This window comes from Eschrichtius robustus, chromosome 10, assembly GCF_028021215.1.
Source record: "Eschrichtius robustus isolate mEscRob2 chromosome 10, mEscRob2.pri, whole genome shotgun sequence".
Classification (NCBI taxonomy): domain Eukaryota; kingdom Metazoa; phylum Chordata; class Mammalia; order Artiodactyla; family Eschrichtiidae; genus Eschrichtius; species Eschrichtius robustus.
Window position 1 is genome coordinate 75,316,041 of NC_090833.1, and position 27,649 is coordinate 75,343,689.

The window sequence follows — 27,649 nt, forward strand, 5'->3', positions numbered from 1 at the left end:
AGAATATAAAGGAGTTTATTATAGACCAGAAATCACAGAGAAAATATCGGCAGAGAAGAAGGATACTGGTTTTGCCGGGAGAGAGAAAGCTTACTAGAGTATGGGATGAGAGTCCAAGAGAGAAAGCTATCTAGAGGGGCTTGCATTTTGATAAGATAACAGGGAAATGAGGAGGGCATGTTGTAATAAATGATTTCATGGTTCTAAATCGAACATTATTGTCAAATCTGAACAGAATTAAAGCGAGCTCAACCTTGTACGTAGTGATACCTGGAATGGCAATTGGCAAGAAAAGTCATCATGGATTAAATGTTTGAAGGAAGGGTATGCAGGTCACTACTATCTTGCTACAGAAGATACCAAAGGAGACCTATTCCTTGTTTCCAAACAGTGGTTAAAGTGAGCAAGCAATGGCCAGTAATCACAAACCTTCAGCAGCTCGCCCTGTTTCTCGAGGTGGGATTGGATTGACAGGAAGGCCTCCTTCTGGAATACGACCCCCATCAGGAAATATTCGAGTGGCAACTGGAGTAAGTTTAAAACAAATTATTGAATTATTATGCGTATATCCTGGTAGAATTTGGAAAGCTTGTCTATAATAAGAGATTCTTCTTTGTTTTTCTTTATTCTATAAAGAAAACATACTATTATATAAGTATGTTTTTTGGAAAACATCTAGAAGTATAAATGTGGGAGAATGTTTGAAAGACACTGTTAAGAGAAAGAGGCCTGCTCATGCTGATATTCAAATTTATTTTAAAGTTACAATAATTTAAGTGGTATAGTGTACTGGTGCCAAAACCAAGTGAAATGGAAAAGACCAGAAATGGAATCAAGCATGTAAGAATTTAATTAATGATTAAGGTGGCATTTCAAATTAGTTGGAAAAACATGGAGTATTCAGTAGTGCATGCATTCAGTAGTGCATTTCAAATTAGTTGGAAAAACATGGAGTATTCAGTAGTGCACTCAAATAACTGGTAAACCATTTGTTTTAAAAAACCAAATCCCTCCCTCACACAGAATTCTAGATATTTTAGAAATTTTATATTTAAAAAATGAAACCATAAATGTATTAGAGGAAAATATAGGTAAGTATTTTGTATAAACTTGGCATAGGCTAGGCCTTTGTAAAAATAAAAGGAAACATCAAGTACTGAAAAGGAAAGTATTTTTATATTTATATATTTGAATTTACAAAAATTGAAAACATCATAAAAGTTAAAAGAAAAATGACAAACTGGTTAAAAAAAAAAAGTATTTGCAACATATATGTCATACATAGAGTTCAGACTCTTAAAATGAAAAAAGAAAGTTTACTCATTTGTAAAAGCTCTTTCTGTATTAAAGCTATAAATCCTATGTCCAATCAAAATTCCTTGAGATTTCTCTTGGGGTAGGGGAAGGAATATCATTGTAAAACTATTCTAACATTCACCTAGAACGGTACAAAGGCAAAAATAAGAAAAAGTACAATACTCTAATATAAAAATATAAGTAATAAGTAAAACAGTGTTCTGGTTGCTACAGCAGCCTAGAAACAAACTCTAGTCAATGTTAAGAGCTTAACGTAAGATAGAGAGTGTCATAAATCAGTGAATCAGTAAGAGAAACACACCACGTTAGAAAGAATTGGTAAACTTTATAAGCTGATAATTCTAAGCAGAATAATATCCTGTAAGGATATTTATTACATTTTCATTATAATTATAATAGTGAAAATTTGAAAACAGCCTAAATGGCCTTACAACAGGTTAATCTTAAATAAATTATATGTCTATCCCTATAATCGGCTATTAAGTAGCCTTTAAAAATTATTTTCAAAAAATATTTCTGGAAATAATATATCTTTATAGTACAGTATTAAGTGAAAAAAGCACTGTGGTATCAGTTTAACATAAAGATATATATATATTTATATTTACATAGAAAGAAATGAATACTCCAAAATATTCATAGTTATTTCTCTGATGCTCACAAGAGATGGTTTTGCCTGTCTCATAAGGTGCATGTGAGGTACTCAAGCTCGGGCGGTAGACTAATTGCAAACTAGAGATAATGTTGGGTCCCGTGTTTAATTCATAAGAAGAGCAGCAATTTTTGGAGGGAATAATTTTGTTAAAGTTAGGTTTTCTTAAAGTTTTAAGATTTTTCTAGAGTTTTAGGTAATATTATCAACATCATCATCAACTTATACTGAAATGATTTTTCTAAAGTCTTCATATATATGGTACTGAGCTAGGGTATCTTTTTCTATTATTCTAATAGTAAGAATTTATGCTTATTAAATATTTATAAAAGGAATCTGAAATATATTGGCCACCTACTGTTTGCCAGGTTCTTTAACTAATTTTTGCAATTACTAAAATAGTATTGCTTGTTGTAAAACATGCAAAGGAAAAGTGTCAGAGTTCCCTCCTTCTACCCCAGGTATAACCATTGTCTAAGGTGTGATGTGTATCCTTCTAGACCTTTTTCTATCCATTTACAAACACTAACACACATCCATATATAATTGTATGGTTTTAGTATTTTCCAAAATGAGGACAGTGCTATATGTATACATTCTTATTTATCTTGTCCTTTTCTTTCAATAATGTATTATAAATATATTTCTGTGTGAATACATGAATATCTACTACATTCTTTTTAATGTGTGCAGTTTTAATTTATGCTTTCTTCTCTATACTTTCATCTGGTAAATTTTTTTTAAAGTGATATAGTTATTTGAGTAGCTGTCATAATTATGCTTGCATAGAGCCAAAGAGGAAATTATTCAGAAGGTTTATCCAAGGAGAGATTTAGCATTCTTTCCCAAAGATCACTCAGGATAATCCTGAACTCATTTCTTTTGAATTTGTAGTTGACAGTATTCCTGTATACAGTGTATTCTTTGGAATGTGTTACTGTTCCTGGCCCCCATACTCAAATTAATTACCAAGTACTTCTCAGAGTCACTTGAGAACTATGTTAGCTGATAGAATTTGAGGCTACCAGCTAAAAGAATTAAAAACAATCAAAATCAACCAGAATGGTTGTATCTAACCTCTATCTAAAATTTCTACTACATATTTAAATCTACTGCTTTATTCTTTGGCAGAGAGTGAGAAAAAAGAAAAGAGGGAAAGGAAGATAAACAAAAGAAGGGTATCTTGGAACAGTTTCAGGCTGTCCTTTATACCTTCCCATGCCTGTACATACTATATGAACTGACAAGAAGGGAGTCTTTTGACCTTTCCTCAGGGTGTATAATATTACACTAGATTCTGCAGACCTGAAGTAGAGAATCATGTAGAGTAATAATATGAATGCTTGCTGAATGATGGAAACTCTTTAATACTTATATGGCTATCTTGTGATGTAATTATATCTTTTTTTCTCAAGATGAAAATTTCTTTATTTTTTTCTGATTTTAGTGGTAATATATACTTACTGTAATAATGTTGAAAATATGAAATTATATAAAACATAAAATAAAATTAACTATTATATAGGGATAAACTTTGTTACTATTTTTAAATGTAATCCTCCAGACTTTATTTTACAAAAATGGAATTATAACCATTTCCTATGGTTAAATAAGAACAAATAGGTGGACATTTTGCTCCTTTCCAGTTTGGGAGTACTATAAATACATCTACACATAGAATTTTAAATTTTAAAGAAATGTATTATTTAATTATCATAGAATTTTAGATGTTAATTTTATCTAATATTTCAGACATTTAAAAATGTAAGGAAAATTTTACAAATTATATATAATCTTAGTTTTTTTTAATATTCTCTTTGCAGTCTTAATATTAGAGGCACAGTCTTTTTCTTGTTTATTAAAACTGAATCTTGTTTGTCATTTAGATGCCACCTGGAACAGCAAGACTGGGCTCTCGTGGTGGTCCCATAGGGACAGTAGGAGTTCTGTCCTCTCAAATCAAAGTTGCTGATCGTCCTGTGACACAACAAGGTTTGAGTGGAATGAAAACTGGGATGAAAGGTATCTATTTTAAGAAGATGAGTATATTTTGTACAAGTATTACAGTATCATATTACTAAATCAGAATTATAGACTGAAAGAGGCTATTTTACTCAATTCTTATTCCTTGATTCACAAAATTGTAAGGGTTAAATAAAAGAATGAATGTGAAAATTCATTGTGAACTAGGGAGTTATATACATATATTGGCTATTTTAATCTTCATTTTTCTGAACATAGAAGTTTGCTATAACGTTTCCTAAATTGAAGTATAGTTGATTTACAATATCATGTTAATTTCAGGTGTACAGCACAGTGATTCAGTTATATATACATATATATGTATATATATACTCCTTTTCAGATTCTTTTCCCTTATAGGTTATTACAAAATATTGAGTAGTTTCTTGTGCTATACAGTAGGTTCTTGTTGGTAAACTTTGCTATAACTTGAAGAAATTTGAAATAATTTGAAGAAAAGAAAAGCTCAGGAATAAAAATTAGATTTCTAGTACTATATAGAAATATTCTGAAATACTTTTTTTTTTTTTTTTTTTGGTTTCTATACCAAAATGACACTGGTAAGGCATTTGTGTATGTATGAGAAGTGAGTCAAGAAGTGTTACTTTTGGTAATAATTAATATTCCATTATAATGCTTAAGTAAGGAAGTGAGGCTAGCACATGGATTTATACTACATCTCTCATTATGCCTCTCTATGTTTAGAAAGGCATAATAATAACACTATATGTTATGATTCAGAAAGTTGGTCTATAATATATATATAATTCAAAGCATGGTGAACTGTTTTATAATGAGTTTTTTATTTTCTGTATTTGTGCAAATGACTTATCAGGGATGAAGATACTCTACTGGTACAAAGTTAATTATAAGATATCATACTACCTTCTGTAATACAGTATATCATGCCTTTCAGGAGACTTAAATTTTCTTACTTGTATTATAATACCCTTAGCTCACTAAATATTAAAAACCAATTGATTACTGGACTTCCCTAGTAGTCCAGTGGTTAAGACTCCATGCTTCCGATGCATGGGGTGTGGGCTCAATCCCTGGTTGGGGAATAAGATCCTACAAGCTGTGTGGCGTGGCCAAAAGATGAAAAAAAAAAATTTTTGATTATTTAGAAATGCTTGCTTAATAATTATCAATACTGTGAAGGAAAATGTGTCAAAATTTTGTAGTTGTTTAGTCTTTAAAAATGTCTCATAGCAGTGTTTATGTTTAATATTACTTATTTAAAAACAAGGGTAGAAACATACTGCAATTCTATAGAGAATTCATCAAATTTTATTACTGTATTAATTTCTCCTTTAAAACAGAACCAGTATCATTTAAGATAGTCATTTTCTACTTCAAAGCCTTGTGCGAAAGAGTTCTAATTGTTACCATCATGCACCACTATCTGCTGTGACTTTTGTTCTTACCTGTTCCAGTTTCTCATTTCCCATTCTAGCGAGACATTCTCTCCCTCTTCTCAGCATAGACCTCAGTCAGTACTCCCTAGTCATTTCTCTCATGCCTTGCAGGGCACTTCACCTCTCTCAAGGTTTGGGACATTTAACCTAGGAATACTTTTTTAGTCCTACTGAAATGTAAGATTATGTTTCTTTCTAAAAAGTCTCTGAAAAAATTATGTAAAATCATAATATCTTGCCTACATTGAGAAATTTGTAGTCTAAATCTGCACTGTCCTTTATGATAGCCAATAGCTATATGTGGCTATTTAAATTTAAATTAATTAAAATTAGGTAAAATAAAAATTCATTTCCCAGTAGCACCAGCCATATTTCAAGTGGTCAGTATTCCCATGCAGCTACTTTATTGGACAGTGCTGCTATAGAATATTTCCATTGTTGCAGAAAGTTCTTTTGGTTAGCCCTGTTCTAGACCCCCTTAGACCCAGTTTCCATTCAGCCAACCTGACCTGTAGAGTCCACTGTTTTTGTTTTTGTTTTTTTGAGCCCGCTGTCCTAACACTATTTGTGGTCTTAATTCAAGCTTCCATTATGTCATGATGCTAAGATATTCTCTTTTCTATTTCAGTGCTTCTTCCTTATTTTCAGATTTACTGGGGCATTTGTGAGCACTATTAGAGAACTGTTGAGTGTAATTCTGGTTGTGCTTTTGATTTGCTATTTTGGTGGCATTTTCAAACTGAACACTAATACTTAAAAAAATGTTTTTTAGGTCCCCAGAGGCAAATTTTAGACAAATCTTATTATCTTGGGCTTCTTCGGTATGTTAAAATACTTTTTTTCTATGCATGATCATGAAGTTTTAACTACGGCACTTATTAAGATAATTAGGTTGTAAAGCAATTATACTCCAATAAAGATGAAAAAAAAAGATAATTCGGTGTCTGTTAATTCCTAAGAATTTTGTATTCTAACATCATTTTTGGTTAATTTGGCTGTAAACAGATGTCATCACAAAATGTGGTGATACAGTTAGGCTGAGGTTTTAAATTTTATGTATTTGAATGTATGTGAACTATATATTTCAAGTTCACTGTTTTTCATTTAATAGTAATCTTTTATGCTTTTTTCACTAGTTATTCTGAAATATATTATTCATACATATATGTATTAATGATAAAATATATATGCTTATTTATAATATATTTAGTACAGAGTTTTAAGTAAGTATGTATTTGGTCAGTTGCTATAAATGTGGCCTAATTTTAATTAATTCATAAGCTTTGTTATATATCTCTAAGTATGCAGCTCTAAATTAAGAACTCTTTTCTCTTTCTATACCTACCTTTTTCTCTGCTCAGGTGTCCTACTTTCTTATCTCCATTTTTCCATTACACTTTGTTTTCTTGTTGGCTCATCCTCTATATCTTCTTTCTCTCTGACTTGCATTCCATTTAATGCATCCTTCTATCGTGTCCTGAAAGCTCTGTTTTCTTTCTTAGTCCTTAATTCTTTTGTTGTTCAATTACCTGAATCCTTTTGATTCTCAAACTCCAGAAGGCGATAGGAGAAGGGTAGGTTTTCTCCATCTGTCCTCAAAGCTGCCATCAGTAAGAAAGATAGTGAGGCCATCAGTTGAATAGCATCTTTTGATATCCAGCCACTTTTTAATCAAAAGAAGGGGAGGTGATAGAGCTATTTCTCATCAATGCATTATTGCCTCTCTTCTCCAGGATTTGTGCTTCTGTATTAAAATATAGTTTTACCTATTTGTGTAGTTGACTGTAGAGCAGTGGTTCTCAATTGGTAGTGATTTTGCCCCCCAAGGAACATTTGGCAATTTTTAGACACATTTTTAGTTGTCATAATTAGGTTTGGGGGGTGTGCCACTGGCATCCAGACCAGAGATGCTGTTAAACATCCTACAGTGCACAGAATACCACCCCCCTACCAAAGTATTATTCAAAGACCTAAAATGTCAATAGTGCTGCTCCTGAGAAGCCCTGTCCTAGAGGGTAGCAAGAGCTGTAAGGGTGACAATTAGGTATCTACTTCTGTCTTAGATTGTACCAGTTTGCCCAGGTTTCCATTCCAGTCCTGTTTCATCTTTTTTAATGAATAGAGAACCTATATCAGTTTATCAGTTGGGATATACCTCCTTAATCAAATAAGCCACTTAAATTGTTTTTCTTTTTTTAGTGAAATTTCACAAAACCATTTATATTATTGTTACACATTTATGAAAAGTTTGTTTCGTTTAACTAGAGAGACTGTTTTCTGGATTGGAAATATTACTGACTTTTTTATTTCTTTTCACTTAGAAGTAAAATAAGTGAACTTACAACAGAAATCAATAAACTTCAGAAAGAAATAGAAATGTACAATCAAGAGAATTCAGTATATTTGTCATATGAAAAGAGGTGAGTAATTTTGCAGTTAAAGTATGCAAGGTATGTTTTTATTATGAGTAACATTTAATGTAGTATGTATCAGGAGTTTAATACTGAATTTGTAGTTATACATAATATTCATAATGTTCATCTGCCTATTTATGTATTTATGAATGTTTTTATTTTATGTTTCCAGAGCTGAGACTTTAGCTGTTGAAATCAAAGAGTTTCAAGGACAACTAGCAGACTACAACATGGTATTTGTTCTTTTCTGAATTTCTTTTGAATATTTTCATTGTTTTTTACCAATTTAAAAAATGTTACTTTAAATACCAAATAATACATGAATACATGCGTAGTGAGAATGATTGAAACCATAGAAAGTGTAGATATTAAAGTTTCCCTTTGCTTTCTCCCTCCTTTCCCTCCCCAGAAATAATTTGGCTTAACAGATTGATAAGTATTCTTCAAGCCTTTAAAAAAAAAAAAAAAAAAAAAAAAAAGAATTTATCGATACTTAAAAATACAGAAACATGCACACTTTTTTTCCCTAACAATGTTAAAATAATAATTTTTAAAGTAGATAAAATTTATTGGGTACTAGCAATGTCATTACTTTAAAAATGTTTTTGTCTTTCTATGGAGTGTTGTCATCATGAAATTTTAAAAATTTAATTACTTAGTCCACAAATTACCTTCATCAGTATGTTTCATTCAAAATACAGTGTTTGCCTTCTGTCAAAATAGAGTATCTAACATAAACATAGTTTTGCTTCCTAATGTGGACTTCCAGAAGATGCTTCCTAATGTGGATTTCCAAAAGAAATGATCCCGTTGGCAGTGTTGATTACTGCCTCAATCTTTGGGGTAATCTTGGCCCCATGAAAATTTCTAGTGGCAAAATTTTCTTCCTTCCTACTCTGTAGGTACTTTAGGCAGCAGTGGTCTCTGGACTTATTGAAAACTTTTATCTCACTTCTCCAACTAAAAGATAGTGTTACACAAAATAAGAAACATGCCACCATAACGGTTAGGTAAATTATGATATACCTACTTGATATTGTTACATTGTACTCATAAACAAAATTTCTCTGATTATAGTATATTGTAATTCTCACATTTGTTGGACTTTATAATCCATAATATTCTGTAAATGATGTTCTGTTCTAAATATGAGAAAAATAGTTTTTTATAAAATATAAAAAGACATTAGATGAAAGGGATTTTTAGTTGTACTAGAATGCATTAGGTAAGTTACTTAATATAAAAATATTAATAACATGTAAAATATGCTGTTTGTAGGTTTTTCTCTGATACAGAGAAAGCAGTTAGTTAGCCAGGTATCTAACATATAGTAAGGTCTCAATAAATATTAGAGCTCATTAGCACTTATTATTCATACCACAATTGAAAATGTGATACATAGTAATATATATTACATTAGGAAAGCATAGTCTTTTAAAATCAATTACATCCAAATAGTTTGCTTTTAGTAGCCTCCTGTTCAGATTCTGGCTCTACAACTTGCTAAATTTCTGTATCTGCAAAATGTGGACAAAATATCTACTTCATAGAGTAATTGTGAAAATTAAGTGAAATAATACATCTAATAAGTTCAGAACAGGGTTTGGTACAAGGTAAATAGGTAAATATGTTTGCTATTCCTGTCATTGCCTAACTCTTTGAAGTAGGCTAACTAGTGTTCTGTTTGTGCCTTGCCCTGTTGTTTTTTTTTTAATTTTTTTTTTAATTTTTAGAAGACCAAGAAAATCATTTTACATTTACACTGGTGTAAATTTGTAAATCCGTTAACACTCCTCCCCACTGAAAAGAAAAAAAAAGAGAGAGAGTGAGAGATCTTCCCCCAGATTTTGTCTTCTCAACATCCTTCTTTATAAGCTCAGACATCTTTTCAGAGCAGGCAAAGCTCTTTGAGGTACGATCGGCAGGAAGAGTAGTTCATTACTGCCTACTTTTCCACCCTAAAGATGTAGTTTATTGATTGCCGTAATTCATAGTATATGCTTACATAGCTCAATATTTGTTTTTGTCTTAGAATGTAAAGTACTTGGAAATATTAATACTTAAATGACTACTCATTAGTTGTAAGATTGAATACCTATATTATGGATTACAGAGAAAATTTATGAAGACTAATATAATATGTTTTTTTTAATACTTTTGTTTTTAGTTGGTAGATAAACTTAATACCAATACTGAAATGGAAGAAGTAATGAATGATTACAACATGGTAAGAAAATTTATAAGTATAAGCAATAGATCTACATAGCCTCCAAAACAAAGCATTTTTCTCTAGAAATAATTTGATAAACCTTATGTACCTTGGAGATAGGTATTACTCTGATCCTAAATACTACTGTTATAGTTGAGTTCCTTTAGTTGCTCTTTTAAAATTTCTTCCTGTTGGTTGGCTCTCCCAAGTGGATGCTTCAGTGTCTTTCTACAAGGCTGTGTTTGAACTGGTCTCTCACTAAGCATTAGTTAGGGAGTCCCGTCTACTTATCCTTGTATATAAATTAGTTTGCAATACTTCTGGTTTAATATTTGTGCAAATGGAGCTGAGTACTCAATGCAGAGTTTTATTAGAAAGGGAGAAAATGAATAGTTATCATATGATGCCAGACATAATACTACTTTTGATTAGTAAATGAGAATTTGTGTTCTGTGGTCTTGGATTATTTGGTAGAAAACAGTAAAATGATAATTGCTAGCTTAATTGATTATAAACATTTGGAAGAAAATAACATACAACTTATAGCATAGTTTATAATTTATACAATCAAAGACTATTTTATAAAAGCATAGGATTTATAAAATGACTTTTCTAAATTGGGATTCTATTAATAAAAGCAATGATAATGTAGTGAAATTATTCTTAGCTTTAGAACACAGGAGAATTCCCAATTTAAAAACTGTATTTTTAATGCCAAATGTAAAAAGGTAAAATCTTTGTGTTTTTTTAGTTTTTTGAGATGGGTCCAAATTCTAGGCTGAATATGCACAGGTAGTGTCAACTAGGAGTACTCAGGTAAAATCCTAAATGATTTAAGAATACAACTTGCATTGGGTGTAAATTTAACATATTACTAATCAACTATTGAACACTTAATAAAATCTTGAAATTCTGTTTACATTAATGAAGTTTACATTAGATTACTTGACAGATCAGTAAACAATGAATATTTTTGGTGTGAGATTACAATGCCTGTGAAAAAGACCGTTTCTTTGTATTTGGTGTTTGTAGTGGTTTGTTAAATGAAGCATACTGTATTTTTTAAAACTTTGCCTGTGCCATTATGATTATTATAATAATCTCAAATTGGTTCATAATCAGAACAACCTTTAAAGAGATAGTTTGGTCTAATGGTAATTTTTTATCAATAACTTTTGTGTTAACTCTTTATTCAGCTTAAAGCTCAAAATGATCGAGAAACACAAAGTATGGATATTATATTTACTGAAAGACAAGCGTGAGTACAGTCCATTTAGAAATCAAACAGATTTATAAGTGACTTGTATAAGGTAGTTTAACTTCTGAGCCATTTATTTCTTTACAATTTTGTTAATTGGTTTTCCCTGATGTATTTTTTTATTTAAAAAAGTTGAATATTTGCAATACAAATTGTATTGTTTATGTATCTTTTTTTTTTTTTATTTTCATCTAGTATTTTATTTTTTTGGCTATGTTGGGTCTTCGTTTCTGTGCGAGGGCTTTCTCTAGTTGTGGCAAGCGGGAGCCACTCTTCATCGCGGTGCGCGGGCCTCTCACTATCGTGGCCTCTCTTGTTGCGGAGCACAGGCTCCAGACGCGCAGGCTCAGTAGTTGTGGCTCACGGGCCTAGTTGCTCTGCGGCATGTGGGATCTTCCCAGACCAGGGCTCGAACCCGTGTCCCCTGCATTGGCAGGCAGATTCTCAACCACTGCGCCACCAGGGAAGCCCCCTTGTTTATGTATCTTATCTTCATTCAGAGAAATAAAATTTCTATGTCTTGGAGTTTAAAATCTAAGATGGATAAGAACATCTTCATCTCTACCATTTGCAATTTTAACTTGAGCTCTTTTTTTTTTTAAAGATTTGTTTATTATTTATTTATTTTTTATTTTTGGCTGCGTCAGGTCTTTTTTTTTTAACATCTTTATTGGAGTATAATTGCTTTACGATGGTGTGTTAGTTTCTGCTTTATAACAAAGTGAATCAGCTATACATATACATATATCCTGATATCTCCTCCCTCATGCGTCTCCCTCCCACACTCCCTATCCCACCCCTCTAGGTGGTCACAAAACACCGAGCTGATCTCCCTGTGCTATGTGGCTGCTTCCCATTAGCTATCTATTTTACATTTGTTAGTGTATATAAGTCCATGCCGCTCTCTCACTTCGTCCCAGCTTAATGCGTCGGGTCTTAGTTGCGGCACGCGGGATCTTTGTTGAGGCATGCAGGATCTTTCATTGCGGCACGCAGGCTCTTCATTGTGGTGCACAGGCTTCTCTCTAGTTGTGGCACACGGGTTCCAGAGCGCGTGGGCTCTCTCGTTTGCGGCACGTGGGCTTTAGTTGAGGCACGTGAGCTCAGTAGTTGAGGCACGCAGGCTTAGTTGCCCCGCGGCATGTGGGATCTTAGTTCCCCGACCAGGGATCTAACCCTCCCCCCCTGCATTATAAGGTGGATTCTTTACCACTGGACCACCAGGGAAGTCCCTAACCTGAGCTTTTTAACTAATTCGAATTATGAGATTGAAACCCCAGTCTAATGAAACGCACATTATTATTCAGTGGGCTATTTATATTATTTCATTATTCAATTATTAATTGATAATTAGTTGTTATATTAGTAATCTAATCATAGGCGTAGATTATTTGTGCATCTTTTTTTTTTTTAAAGATTTAGCTGCTTCAATTTAAGCAGAATGTTGAATATCTTTTTTTTTTAATTTAATTTAATTTATTTATTTATTATTTTTGGCTGTGTTGGGTCTTCGTTTCTGCGCGAGGGCTTTCTCTAGTTGTGGCAAGTGGGGGCCACTCTTCATCGCGGTGCGCAGGCCTCTCACTATCGCGGCCTCTCTTGTTGCGGAGCACAGGCTCCAGACGCGCAGGCTCAGTAGTTGTGGCTCACGGGCCTAGTTGCTCCGCGGCACGTGGGATCTTCCCAGACCAGGGCTCGAACCCATGTCCCCTGCATTGGCAGGCAGATTCTCAACCACTGCGCCACCAGGGAAGCCCCCTGTGCATCTTTATATATAACCTGGTTAAAGACCAAATACCAAGTAACTTTGAGTTTGGCTATAAGGTAAATGTGGCAGTGACAGTAATGCCTACAAAGATAATAAATGGATGTAGTGTAGTTATCTTAGCCCATTTGGGCCGCTATAACAAAATACCATAGACTTGGTTACTTATAAACAACAGGAATTTATTGCTCACGGTTCTGGAGGCTGGGAAGTCCAAGATCAAGGCACCAGTATAGTCCTATTCTGGTGAAGGCCCTCTTACTGGTTCATACCTAGTGCCTTCTCAAGGTATCATCACATGGTAGAAGGGGCTAGGGAGCTCTGTGGGATCTCTTTTATAAGGGCACTGATCCCATTCATGAGGATTCCACCCTCATGACCTAATCACCTCCTAAAGGCCCCAACCTGCTAATACCATTACCTTTCGTGGTTAGGATTTCAACATATGAATTTTGGAGGGACACAAATATTCAGACAACAGCTTTAGTTAACATAATTATTCTTTATTGACTTTTTGACCTTAATTATTGTCTAAAGCAGTGCAAACAGAAGATGAGCTATTTGTACATACTAATACTGCACACATTTTGTTCCATAAACTTATCAATATTAATTTCCTTGAGAGCAAGGATAATAATTAACCAAAATTATGTAACATCAAACATACTGTCATATTACATCTGCATGTACAGTAAATATTTGATGAAGAATAGGATGTTAAATATAAGGATGAACTATTTGAAAGATAAATGTAATTTTCTATTGATGAAAAACAAAGGAATCTCATTTTTCCCATCTATCATTTGATGCTACTATAAAGTGCTATCTTTTTTTTTTTTTTGGCTACACTGGGTATTAGTTGCGGCATGCGGGATCTAGTTCCCTGACCAGGGATTGAACTCAGGCCCCCTACATTGGTAGCACGGAGTATTAACCACTGGACCACCAGGGAAGTCCCTAAAGTGCTATCTTAAAAATTACAAATATACTGAAAGTCTCTTCCCTTTTACAAAGAAAATTCCGTATTCATGGTGACCAAGCACTTACTTGAAAACTTCCTTTTTGTTGTTGTTGTTCTGGTTTTAGACCATTTAGCAAATATTTATCATTTACTACATATAAAATACTTTCCTAGGTACCTAAAGAATAAGAAATAATAAGGTATAACCTGTTGAGGACCTTATATAGTTTAGAACATTTAGGTCCTCACTTATTTCATCATTTATCTGCAAAGTTATATGATACCCAGGTCAGATTTATAAATATTATATGTACATGTTTTATAGATATTTTATCCAAAAAGATAACTCCCAGATTATAAATTTAAGAATTTCATAGGTTTTTATGTCTATTTGGTTCATTTGATTAAGGAAAATGTTCTTAAAATAAAGTACTTTGTCCTGAAAATGTCAGCAGTTTCAAAACTTAATATCTGTAGTTTGTAACTAAGGCTGAGTGAAATAGGTTCTCCTGACCCTTTAAGAGGAAATTTAAATTAAAAACAAAGTTATTTTTATAAAGTTTATTTTTATATATCACAGGAGGATAGATTTGTTTCATGTGTTAGGGTCAGATAGCCAACATCTTAATAACACGAGACTTTACCTTGACTCTGTACATTCAAAGGGAGCAGGAAATGTCATACCTTGAGAAAGCAGGTATAAAAATCTTGTTTTTATTCTCTTCTCTTTTAGTACCACCATTTACTGTGGTATGAGACCATCTAGTTTATTATGGAACACCTATTTTTAATAAATTGGTTATAGTATATAGCCTCAATATGTTACTATGACGCCTGTGGCTTTAATTCAGTTTCATGTGCCTGCTTGAACTAATGATTCTCTTCCAATTCTAATGTCTACACTTTTCTAGTTTGGTGTTAGCTAAAATCATTTATCCTTTAAAAATATATGTAATTTTAATTTTAAACCCATTTATTTTTCTTTGTTTAGTCAGATATCTATTGAATACCCAATATTTAATTATAAGAGGCTTTTGAATGTAAGAGATGAAAGGTAGTTTTTGCTCATTCATATCATATTTCATTTTACTACATTTCTCAAATATGAAGATTTGCCTCAAATTAAGAAACGATATTTTGGTAAAATGACGGGTTATTTAGAAAAAGATGCCGTATATTTTTAAAGTTATCTCACTCTTATAATTGAGATTTAAAACCATAACATATAATTTACATTATCTGTTAGGAAATATTACACGTAAGACATTTATATCTTTTATTGAAAACGTGTTCCTATAAATACAAATGCACATGACAAATGAGTCAGTTCTTTTATTTCACAGGGTGTTATCATCCAAAACAGTTTTTATTTTCCTCAGTAGACATTTGAACTGAATTTACTATTGATATAACCTTAAACATGACTGCTTTTAGGATATAATGTACATCTACATTATTTTTAGTCTCTTTTTCCTGAGAAAGTATCAGGTATGTACATGTGTTAAAAACTTTATGTTACCGAGAAATTTGAACATACACAAAAATTAAATAGTGTATTTTACTCCTATGCACCCGTCTCCATCAGCTTTCATCCAACCCTGCTCCATCCACACCACTAGACACTGTTCCCTTCCCTGTATAATGATGAAGAAAATTTAAAACCCCATATTATTTAATCCATAAATATATTTCAGTGTTTTAGAGATAGTCCTTTCTCTAAAAGGTATAAATACTGTATACTAAATTTCCCCACATATGGAAGGTAAAAATGATAGATTTTGTTACAGTTTTTAATGCCGCTATTTGCATTAAGTTGTTAAAATTATGATTGTAGCCAACTGTTTATAAGGAATTGGCAAATAATTCACCTTAGACTCTTCCTATAATAGTCTCAAGGCCAGTGTTCTTTGGACCATTATTGTCCTATGAGCTATTAGTAGCTATACATCAGAGAAAAGGTTTTGTTGTCAAGGAGGTTTGGCAAATTCTTAATATTTTGCTCTTGAAGAGCAGAGAGCAGTTTAGTTTAGTAAAGCCTTGGGTAAGTCCTATAGTAAAGAAACTTGTTTGACTTTGTTTAAACCCAGTATTTCCTAGTAATTCTATAGTAGTTTGACCATGTACCTTTTAATCCCCCACCCTGTAAATACTTCTGAATGTCTCTCTGGAAGTTAATGTTCTAGAAGACTGGGAAACATTGCTCTATCTACAGCATCCCAAAGAACTGACCACGGACCAACTGAAGATTCCTCAGCCACAGCACAGAATCATTTGAATAAAAATCTCCTAAAGAGAGGCAGAAATAGGTATTTTTAAAAACAAGATTCATAGATGATTCCCACTTTGGAAGCCACCATGTTATTCAATTGTGACAGTCATGCATTTTGATGACAGTCTTTCTTTGTAACAAAAATCAAGAGATTGTGCCTGGACGTTGTACCTGTGCTTTAAATCACTACTAAATTTTCAGAAATTTGTTGTGCCAATTCAGGAAGCATTTAAAAAAATTTAAAAAGCATTTTCCAATTCCATGAATTCATTCTATGGGCATAAAATCAACCTTAGTGTGTTGTCAGTTTAAACTATCTCTGTTCTTCACTTTGACTTGTGATAAAATTCCAAAATCTTTATTTCTTTACTGATTCCAATCAGTAAAACTTTAATATGTATTACATCACATACCTGACTAATATGAAAATCTGTTCATTTTAATTAATGAATAATTTACCTTAGGCCTTTTCCTACTGTTATGTATGGTCCCCTGAATACTGCTGAGAATAGTAATGCTAGTATTTCAACTGTTAGCTAACAAGGAGTGGCAGTTACTGTATTTGGACCTACTTGCACAATGCCAATGAGAAGAGCATAATTTTGTGATATTTATGTGTGTTGCAATTAATACGATGGTCTACTAGCTATAGTTCAGTATGTCATGTATCAAAATCTCCATGTCTGAACTGTGAGTGAGCTGTTAACATTTTTTAAAGAATCAAACATTGAAAGAAATTAACTTTCTTCACGTAATTCATGAGTATCTATGTATTTGTCTTCAATAAACCCATCATCGTCTACCACAAATTGATGTAGTTGTTCAAATATTACTGTAGTTTCTTCGTAGCTTGTGTCTGCTATCTGTGGAGGAGGACTTGGATTTCCGGTAAAACTATCTTCATAGGTTTCTGCTTCATGCTCTTCCAGGCGATGATGATTGTAACTAAGCAGAAAATTATACCATACTGGACATTTGATAGCAATTGAAATGAGGAGTGAAGTCATCAGTACAGTGACTACAACACTGACAAGAAAAGCCCAGCTTTTTCCTTGAGTTTCACGTTCTTAAATGGAATACCGAGAAAGAGAGGGTGGGGGTAGTTTTGTTAAATTGACAAAAATAAAATAATCATAATTACATGTCCTAATAACTCCCCAATATTGGTATTAGAAATAAATGTACATAATCTTCTTTAAGCAAAAGTTACTAAAACTGCCAAAAATAAAGATATTTCATATTGTGGTGAAAGAATACCTTTTTTCAAAATATCTACCTGTCTTTGCAGGTATTGTTTATCCATTCACCTAGGGACATTATTGATTTATACCTGTTAAGAATTGTGACTTAACTAGTTAATACCAAGGCTCAGAGAAGTTAAATATCAATAATCTGCATAACGGCATTTGACTGATAACTAGCAGAGCCTACTTTAGAAACCCAGTGTTTTGTCAGTCTTTTTTTGGGTGGAGGAATTGTTCTTTTACATTGTTTCTAGAAATTTAAAATACAAAAAAATAATGAGAACTATCTCAGTTTATTTGGTATGCTATCCTCAGCAATATTATTATTCAAAACCAGTACATTACCTGAATTTCTTGTTAAGTTGTTCAAAAAACTATTAAATGTTGAATTGCTAATGGACTGAAAATGAATGTAAAGATCTTCAGTTATAGATGAAGGAAATTTTGAGTAGCATTCAGCCTTGTAAGGTACTGTTTTGATATTGTAGCACTTCAGTATATCCGGATAGCTGCACATGGTGATGTTCTCATTTTCTGGTAAATTAGAAAGAATAAGATTTATTATGGAAAATAATATTATTATGGTTAATAAATTATTATGGTTAACAACATTTTATAATTTTTTATCTAGAATTTTTTGACATATTTATCTGTTGTCATTAAAGATATTATAAAAAGGAAACTGTTGTATTTGCCTAGAAACACAATGAGGGAAATGCCCATTTCTGTTTATTATGTTATAAATGTAGCTTAAGTGCAGTATCTGTTTATTGTTTAGTTTGTCTGTGTTAGTAAAGTAAAAATGTTATGATTTAGATTATGGTGAACATCTGGAACATGGCATGTAGTTTAGAAAGCAGGGCACCTGTTCTCACCTACTCTCTGACAAGATATCCTAAGAAAAGGAAGTGCTTTTAAAAATTAGTCTTATATACTGGAACTGCAAACTTAGTATACAAAGTGACAGTTTCATCTCATGTGTATATAGAACATTTCAGTTTCTTTTCTTCTTTTTCTTTTTTTCTGGACAGGCAGAGGGAGAGCTTGTATTCAGCAATTGCTTTTCAGTGTTTCTTCTTGTTTCCCTTAAACAGGAATAGTTTCCTTTTCTTTTAGACATGAAACAAGAGACTTTTCTGGGGTAGAACAATCCAAAATCAATCACATTTTGGTTTTGACTAATTTAAATTATGATTGCTTACCTAGTGTCACATTCGATGTGTTCAACCAGTTTTGCAAATTCAGTAGACTACAAGAGCAGTTCCACGGATTTCCGTATAAAAGTATGAATTCCAGATGAAACAGTTGTGGTACATCAAGATAGCTTATCAAATTGCCTTGCAGATTCAATAGTATCAGGTGTTTTAGAGGCACAAATATATCAGGATTCAGTTGAACTATTTTGTTTTGGCAGAGATATAACTGTTTTAGTTTATCTAAGCCTGTAAAGGCACCCTGTTGAATTATGTGGATGGAGTTTCTACAGATATTTAAAATTTCTAGATGGGAGAGGTTACCAAAACTATTATTATGTAGGATAATGACATTGTTCTCAATCAAATAGAGCTCGGTGAGTAAAAAATATGTCTGTAGAACTCTTGTATCTGTAACATTCAGAGTAATTTGGTTATAACTGAGGTCAAGTATAGTAACATTTTTATTGATATTTGCTGGAATCAAAGCATAATTCTTTGCAGTGAAATTACATTTGACTTCCTAAAAAGAAAATTAGAAATGCATTAATAAGGAAAAATGCTAGCAGAATTTCCCAAATTTTCATATGCAGGCAATTAGACATTAGAAGGAAATACTTTTAGAAAAAAATCTACTATCTAATCTTTTGATGTTAAAATATGGAAAAGGTAAAGCAAATACTTTTTTTGTATTAGGATGGAATGTTGAAGATTAAGGAATTCTGATATATATAATTGAGGAAGGAGATCCTAGTTTGTCATACAAGTATCTTCCAACTGTTATTGAATAATCATTACAGAAAGAAAATATTGGTATATTGCCATTTATATATGTGGAAATAAATGGTAAATAATAATTCTGTTAACTTATTTAGTATTTCAGTGTGCAAGATTGACATTTATAATGAGAAAATAATGTAAAAATGTAATTTTTAAAAATCAGAGTTACCAGCACTACATCTAGGACTATTAAGTAATTAAGAAACAATATTCAATATATACCTCTATAGGGTTAACAGCTCAAAATTTGGTGTTTTAAAAGAAAATATCTTGTAACAGAAATTGAGCCATGTGTTGAATTTAAAGAGTCAGGCAACAGGAAGAAGTGCTTTCCTTATGTGGATATAAATCCAAAGAAATAGTTCTTGTTTTGACTGGTTTTGCAGTTGAAATGTCCCCCAATAATAATAATAATAATGTAACAACAGCAATTTCCCTCATAAATATGTGGTTTTTTAAAAAGTTTCCTACATTTTAAAGTGTGTTTTTTATGTCTTAACTAATCTCCGGTTTTGTAGTGAAATTTTACGTATTTCGCCTTTAGTCAGCTTTTAAAGAACTCAGTTTTTTAAAAAATGAAGACTGCTTTTGTCAAATTAGAATCTGGCTCAGAGATCACATGTTTTGAATATACACAGCTAACTAAAGAGTTTGTTTTGATAGCTTGATTTTTTTCTTCTTTCTTTTATTGCCTTCAATATTTTACTCAATCTACACAAAGTGTACTTTTGAAAATATTTTCACTAGCTTGATTGTAAAAACTTACGGTTTTAGACGTCTGGCTTTCGTCTGATAACAATAGCATGGAGAGCGGCCAAAACAAGATTGTGATGCTTGTGATTTTCATATTGCAAGCCTGACAGAAAAGAGAGTATTTATATCTCATTAGGAGACTAGAACATTAGAGATTTTTTAGGACATTTTGATTTCCTTTTTTCTCCTTTTAAATCTATTTTTTCTTAAAATATATAAAATATGAAACAAGTAAATATCCCTTCACCCTCCCTGCACTCTAATCTTAAAAAACTGGAAAGCTCTTGGGGAGAAAGAATGACAGTAATTTTCAGGGTGTCTCTTTAGTTCCTAGATCTATGGAAAGGAACTTTAAAACAATTGAAGTGGTTGTACATTTTAAAATTTTAATATATGTGCACAAAAGAAAGTCCAGAAGGATATATATTTATGTATATATACACGTTTAAGTATATGCTTATATTGCTACTTCTTGATTTTTCAATTTTAGGCATTATCTATTGATATTATCCTTTGACTTAACAGTTTGGGAGATGAGAGTTCTCAGCTTTCTTTTAAACACTCCCTACCTTCATCTTCAATGCATCAAATATATACTTACTGTCTCTTTACTCTCCGAGCATAGTCATTTGTAATTTTGGTTAGATGAGTACTCAGTGTTTATACTGTCAGGAATGTATAAAGCTGTCAATGACTGAGCCCTGTTAACAGGATTATTATTCTGTTCCTGCACACTTATTTTCTCTAATTAATTGTCCTGGTTTTCTTTTCATGTGCTTAGGGTTTTTTTTTTTTTTTTCTCATTAATTTATACCCAAACTCTCGCTAGCAAATCACTCAATAGTTTATGTATATTAGATAGTTTAATCTGTTTCATTTGCTTGAAGAAGTCTCTCCCAGAGCCTGCTGCCATGCTCTGATCTAGATGAGCTGATCACTAGGCCCTCTACACAGCCGTTGACTTCCACTCTCCTTCCACCCTCATTGTAGAGACTCCCTTTTGCCCTTGTTACTGGATTCCTGTTTTCTAGAATGCCCTGTCTTGGATTACTGCCTTTTTTCCATGGAGCTTCCTGCAGGAGCTTCCTGAGAAGGTCCATAGACGAGAATTTTTTTTAGACCGTGAAAAATATTTTGGCTAGAAATAGAACTCTAAGTAGGAAATAATTTTCCCTCAAAAGGTTGATGGCGTTGCCCCATTGTCTTTGGGTTTCTAGTATAGTCATCCCTCAGTATCAGCAGGGGATTGGTTTCAGGAGTCCCTGTGGATACCAAATCTGTAGATGTTCAAGTCCCTTACATAAAATGGTACAATATAATGAATACAGTGGACCCTTCGTATCCACGGGTTTTACATCTGTGGATTCAACCAACCATGACTGTATTACTGTTAAGAACTGTGATGCTATGCCGTTCTAATTCTTTATCCTTTTATGTAACTTGCCGTTTCTTAACCCCAAAGCTTTTTCTTTGCTCTACAATAATATATAGTTAGAGGTGTATAGTATAGTGATTCACAATTTTTAAAGGTTATACTCCATTTATAGTTATTATAAAACATTGGCTATATTCTCTGAGTTGTACAATATGGCCTTAATATGGATATTCTGAAATTTCATGATCCTTTGTGAGAGTCTGCTTTCATTCATGAAACTGGGCAGTTGGTGGGCACTTTCAATCTGGAAACAATGGGAAATTTCCTAAATTATTTGATTGATGGTATTGATAATTTTCTTCCTCATTAAAAAAAAAAAAATCTCACTTCTCTTTCTAGAACCCCTTTAATTAGGTGTTGGATCTCCTGGTATGATTTTCTAATTTTTTATGTTTACTCTTCCACATTTCGTCTCTGTGTGTTTTTGCTCTGCTTTCTGGAACTTTATCGTCAAACTCTTCTATTAAAGTTTTCTTTTTCCTGTCATCTTCTTAATTCTAAGCTCTTTTTGTTCTCTGAAAATTTCTTTTGTAGTATACTGTGGTATGAATATATTTTTTTCCTTGTTTTTTCTTGTTGTATCTCTTGTTTTCTTTTTCCTTGAATAGCCTTTGTACCCTCAAGTTGTGCTTTTCCAGTTTATTTTTGTAAGTATCCTTTATGTTAGAGGTTTTCTTTTGAACTTTGTGTATCTGTTAATATTTGGTTTAGGGCTTACATATAAGAGTGGGAAACGAAAAACCTGATGGGAAACTGTGCATTTGTGTGGTTCTTATTAACTTTGTTATTATTTTTTGGCCATGCCGCATGGCCTTTGGGATCTTAGTTCCCTGACCAGGGATCGAACCTGTGCCTCCTGCAGTGGAAGCATGGAGTCCTAACCACTGGACCACCAGGGAACTCCCGGTTCTTATTAACTTTAGATCTTACTGTAGAGTGACCCTAATGGACTGTTTTTTGGGGGAATCCCTAAATGTCATTATCTTTAGATTGTTTCTCTTGGGCTGCTTGGATTCCCCAAAATGACATTTTTAATCTGCTGCCTGAAAAGGTGAGGCCAAGTAGCCAGCATTCTGAGAGCTCAATGGTGGAAAAGGTGGGTTTATCTCAGTAATTAGTATGTAAACTTTAACTTACTCTCCCTGCTTTTGGCATAACGTCCCTGCAGTCACTTGTGCCTAGTGCCTAGATTCCATTTGTTTTCATTTTCCCCAGAGCAAAAAAACAAAAGCCTTATTTTTCTGCTTAGGTAGGAGAAGACCTTTACCTGGCTGGGCAGTGTCAGGGAGAAAGACTTTCAACTATGTTTCAGCCCCTCCTTTTCTACTTCCAGAATATCTGGTACTGCCAATCTGTGGGCCATCTAGGGATTCTGCAGCGTAAATTAAGTGGCTTCTCAGCTTTCCCCACTGCTGGCTTGGGAGAATTTTGCTTTCCAAGTCAGTTTGCACTTAACTTTTCGCTTTCTAGTTTCTAGATTTTATTGCTGTTGTTTCCTCTTCCATTCTTTTTGTCGTTATGAGTTTATATACTTCAAATTACCTTTTATTTTCATTTTAGTAGGGTTTTGGACAGGATTCAAAGTTAGTGGGTACATTCAACATGCCATGTTTAACTGGAAATTGCCATTTATTTCAGTAATTCTTCTTACTAAATACTTTCCATTTAGTTATTTTATTCATGACCTTGATATTTCTTATTTTTATTTCTGTTTTCTTAAAGTCAACATTAGAAACTGCTGCATAAAGCAACTATATTCCAATAAAAATTAATTTTAAAAAGATCTATTAAAAAATAAATAAATAGGGACATCCCTGGCGGTCCAGTGGTTAAGACTTCACCTTCCAATGCAGGGGGGTGCAGGTTCAATCCCTGGTCGGGGAGCTGAGATTCCACATGCCTTGCGGCCAAAAAACCAAAACAGAAAACAGAAGCAGTATTGTAACAAATTCAATAAAGACTTTAAAAAATGGTCCACATCAAAAAAATAAATAAATAAATAAATAAATAAATAAGAAACTGCTGCAAACAAATGATCTGTTTGAAATGATATGAATATGTCCTGTTACTATCATCCTTAGTGGTTAAAATTTAGTCTTTTGAGCCTTCTTAATAGCACTTGTTACAATTAGTGGTTAAAATCCTTAGTGGTTAAAATTTAGTCTTTTGAGCCTTCTTATAGCACTTGTTACAATTAGTTGCTTATGATTTTTTAGGAAAATTTATTCCATGAGAGCAGGAGGTAAGAAACTACTCGGTGAGCAAGATTCATTTCAAGTTACTAAAGTCTGTTGCTGCATTAGCAATGAGGAATTTATTGTTATGCCAGTACTGGTCTATTCTAGTTAACTTCCTCATTGCCTTCCATCTGATGATCTGTTTATTCCTTTTCCACTTTCTTTCTTTCCATGGCTAAATCAAAGTTTGAAGAAAAAGCCACTGTTCTCCTAGATTTTACAGTTTGAATGTAGATCATAATAGAATCCCTTTTAGAGTCAGAAATGAATTCAAGCTATCACTTATTCCAGACCACTGCCCACTAAAGGGGATCCCTAAATCATATATAAAAGGTAGTTTACCCGTATTTAGTGATTTCTAGGAATAAGTATGCAACCTCCCCAGTGGCTTGTTTCAATATTTCTCAGTGGTGTAGTGAAATTCTTCCTGATGTTTTTGTAGGATGCCCATGTGGGTAGGGCAGTGGTAAGGGAAAAGTGCTTCTTTTTTTTTTCCCCAGGAATAAATAGGATAAGGATGAATAAAGGAAGCAGATAGGCTACAAAGAAAATTAACTAAACTAAAGAGTTTATGTGGAATAGAAGCAGCCAGAGAAGGTAATGGAGGTCAGATGGGACTGTGAGACTTTGTGAAAATGGAGACAGAGGATTATCTTGTATTTATTATCTTTATCATTTGCGTTATACTAATAATTGTCTTCTCCAGTATGCTAAAGTGAATAAAATTGTAAGGGTTAGAAAAGGAATCTTTTTTTTCCTTCTATTTGATAAATTTTAGAGTTAGAAACTATATATACTTAGAGCTTAAGGTAGATTCTGTACAAGAAAGCAGTCAACAGATCTAAACCATTATTAGGTCTAAAGCTATGAAATGCATTGATTGAGCTGCAAGGTCCATGGGGCTTTTCATATATTTGTACATGTTTTGAGAGGGGAAAGATTGAAAGACGGGGTAGACGGATGTTGACCATCACAACACTAAATAGACAAATCCTTAGACAGCAACATTTGCTAGCTTTATTGGCTATCTTGAAGACATCAGATTGGCAGAATAACTAGCCGGTAGATTATGCAGAAATTGTTCTTGAGTCAGTTTACCCTATTTAAAAAGTTGATTTAAAAGGAAACAGTTATTATTGCCTTTTTCTCCCTTTGGATTTTTTTCTCAATTTGATATTTATTTTGAAATGATATGTGGGCTTGAGTTTAGTGATTAAAAAATAGAGAAAACATGGAATATCAGGTTTTTTTAAAAACTATCTTACAAAATTAAGTGCCCTTTTATATAGCCTATAACCTATATTACAGAAAAAAAGATTTTCACAAAAGGAAATGGTAGATATTGAAAAAGAAACAGTGTTCTTCTTAGTGCAGTTTCAAGTACAAGTTTCTGAGAAGTTTTTGGTCGTGTACTTTATATGACTATTATATACCATGAAATGAAAAGATACTGCAATTATTTTGGTTTTGTTAAATAATATGTGTATACTGTAATACAGTTTTGTCATTAAATATTTTAGATACTTATACCAGAATTCAATGTATTTGGAGTAAGGTATTAATAATTCACAATTAACTTCTCTCTTGCAATTTTATAGAACTTTTTTTTTTCAAATTTAAAATCTTTTATAATGGAAACTATCAAGAAAAAACCTCTAAGTAGGATAGTCATTGCCCAGTTTCAACAATTATCACCTGGTAGTCAGTCTTTTTTCATCTTACAAATTTGTTTTTAAGTTAATATCACTTCAAAATGCTCTGTGATTAACATATTTCAAAATAAAAAGATCTTATAAATTTTATTGGCTAGATGAAACCTTTTTTTTTCCAAAAGAAAAATAATTACTTTTTATTACATTATCAATTTATTTGGGAAAGATTTTTTGGCCATGTCCCAGGTTTATATTTCTAAGGTAGATCTTGTGAAAAATACAATCATGTTTTCTGCTCTTTCATCAGTTATTAGAGACAAAGATTTTTGTATAGACTTAACAAGTTTAAATATGATTTTAAAAAATTCAACAATAATCACCAAACCTATAAATATATAAGATCTTACCTTTCCTTTTTTCTTTTGTCTCTGAGACTGGTGTGTAAGGAGTCTACTCTCTTTCTTCCACAGCATTTAAAAAAAAAAAAAAGTATGTCATATGATTTTATTTCACTTTGTTTTAACCTTTGTACCCAGTGAACAGGTGGAAAAAAAAAAAGAAAGAAACTAGACTTCCTTAGCAAAAGATTGACTAGAAGAATAATTTCTTAAAGTCATCTTTGACTTTTTTAGTGTAACAACTAAGGTGGCTTGCTTAACCTTTGTGATTCTTAATTACTCTTAAAAAATTTAAATATTAACAAATTTACTTTGTGAGTTAAAGTATATAATATTGAGAATGCATAATTTGAAAGATACATTGCTGAAGTGATTTAAGTGTTGATCCTAAAGGTATTTTGTGTTTTGAAAGATTCAAGTTGAAAAGATTCCACCAAGTTTTGTATTCCACTGAGTTTCAACTTTGTTGTTTACTCATTTTTATGACACCATCATTGGTAGTTTTACTGCCAAGTTATAACAGGAGCAGACTGCTCAAAGCATCAAAAGACCCGACCCTTGGCCATTATGTGGGCTTCAAAAAATCGGTTACCTTCCTTGTGCTTCCTTGTGTAACTTCCCCTCTGTAAAATGGACTACTTTACAGCATTAGTTCCCATCTAACTGTAGTAGATATATCAGGCAAAAACATGGTTAAGATTCATTGTTGGTAGTAAATAATCATGGAGTTCAGAGTGAGTTAGATCCAACAAACTTCTCTGGGCTTCAGTATCCTTAATCTGTGAAACAAAGAGATTGAAATAGATGATCTTTTCTATTTGAAATTTCTATGAGCGCATATACCCGTATAAATTGTAGCAGCAGCAGACACATTTTTTTATGCTATAGTAATTGAGGCTCAAAGTGAAGACATCACTTCCTGTTCAATAATGAGACAAAAATAAATAGAAATTCCAGGTTGTCTGTTTCATTATGTTCATCTTTTATTTGGTTATTATGAGATGCTGTCTGTAGGAAAATTTCTGAGTTTAGATTATCTTATTCTGGTACTAGGGTATGAATGTGTAAAGTGTGTGGAGGATAGATATGTGGATCTATGAGGCTTAGTTAGTGATTGTGAAAACTGTTAACGATATCTACATTTGAAAGAGATTGAATAGAATAATTATATTTTGAAACTCAAAGTAGAAATTTATAATATTGAGACTGAGAATTTATCATCAAGCAAGCTTTTTATATGTAAATCTTGAAGTATTTACATGACAACTAGCATCTTACCTCTATTTTTTTCAGAATTTTTCTCTACCCTATTTATAATTGATCTTGCATAGGTAATAAGTGGCACATCACTGGTATTTCTTGTGATTATATGATAAAGATGGTTATTGTTTGTAATTAATTTCATTACTACTACTTACATGATTAGACTTGTAATGTTCCTGTTATATTTTCAAGGCAATTAGCTTATTATTTTGCAGTGCTAAAGTACAGTTGATAATTTGTGAAATATCAATACCAATTTTAATTAAAGCAGTAGATAAAAGGGAATTTAAGCAAAATATATTAATCTAAAGCTATGAATTTTTTAATCAAATTGCACTGTTGGTCTTCCTACTCCCCAGTGCAGTCAGAGCTGTGTTACTTGAAATGATTTATGTGGTAAACTTCCATA

General features: G+C 32.5%; 2 protein-coding genes and 1 non-coding gene across 5 annotated transcripts in view; 1 reads left to right on the forward strand and 2 right to left on the reverse strand.

Annotated features, from left to right (window-relative positions):
* The window catches only part of IFT74 (intraflagellar transport 74), a 79,066-nt gene that overhangs the window by 4,463 nt on the left and 46,954 nt on the right, over nucleotides 1–27,649 (forward strand). For all 3 annotated transcript variants that reach the window (XM_068552886.1, XM_068552888.1, XM_068552887.1), the window contains exons 2-8: nucleotides 392–530; nucleotides 3,856–3,991; nucleotides 6,182–6,230; nucleotides 7,731–7,829; nucleotides 7,996–8,056; nucleotides 9,991–10,050; nucleotides 11,229–11,290. In XM_068552886.1, the coding sequence (XP_068408987.1) occupies nucleotides 411–530; nucleotides 3,856–3,991; nucleotides 6,182–6,230; nucleotides 7,731–7,829; nucleotides 7,996–8,056; nucleotides 9,991–10,050; nucleotides 11,229–11,290 (587 nt within the window). In that variant the 5' untranslated portion in view covers nucleotides 392–410. The remainder of the gene's footprint in view (nucleotides 1–391; nucleotides 531–3,855; nucleotides 3,992–6,181; nucleotides 6,231–7,730; nucleotides 7,830–7,995; nucleotides 8,057–9,990; nucleotides 10,051–11,228; nucleotides 11,291–27,649) is intronic.
* LRRC19 (leucine rich repeat containing 19) lies at nucleotides 16,356–26,039 on the reverse strand. Its single transcript, XM_068552890.1, has 5 exons — nucleotides 25,987–26,039; nucleotides 20,269–20,358; nucleotides 18,732–19,245; nucleotides 17,875–18,063; nucleotides 16,356–17,351 (listed from the first exon to the last, which is right to left on the reverse strand). Exons 2-5 carry the CDS (start codon nucleotides 20,347–20,349, stop codon nucleotides 17,023–17,025), a joined length of 1,113 nt encoding a protein of 370 aa, XP_068408991.1. The 5' UTR covers nucleotides 20,350–20,358; nucleotides 25,987–26,039; the 3' UTR covers nucleotides 16,356–17,022.
* Nucleotides 22,517–22,589, reverse strand: TRNAW-CCA (transfer RNA tryptophan (anticodon CCA)). Its single transcript has one exon. It is a non-coding gene; the product is annotated as a tRNA-Trp (tRNA).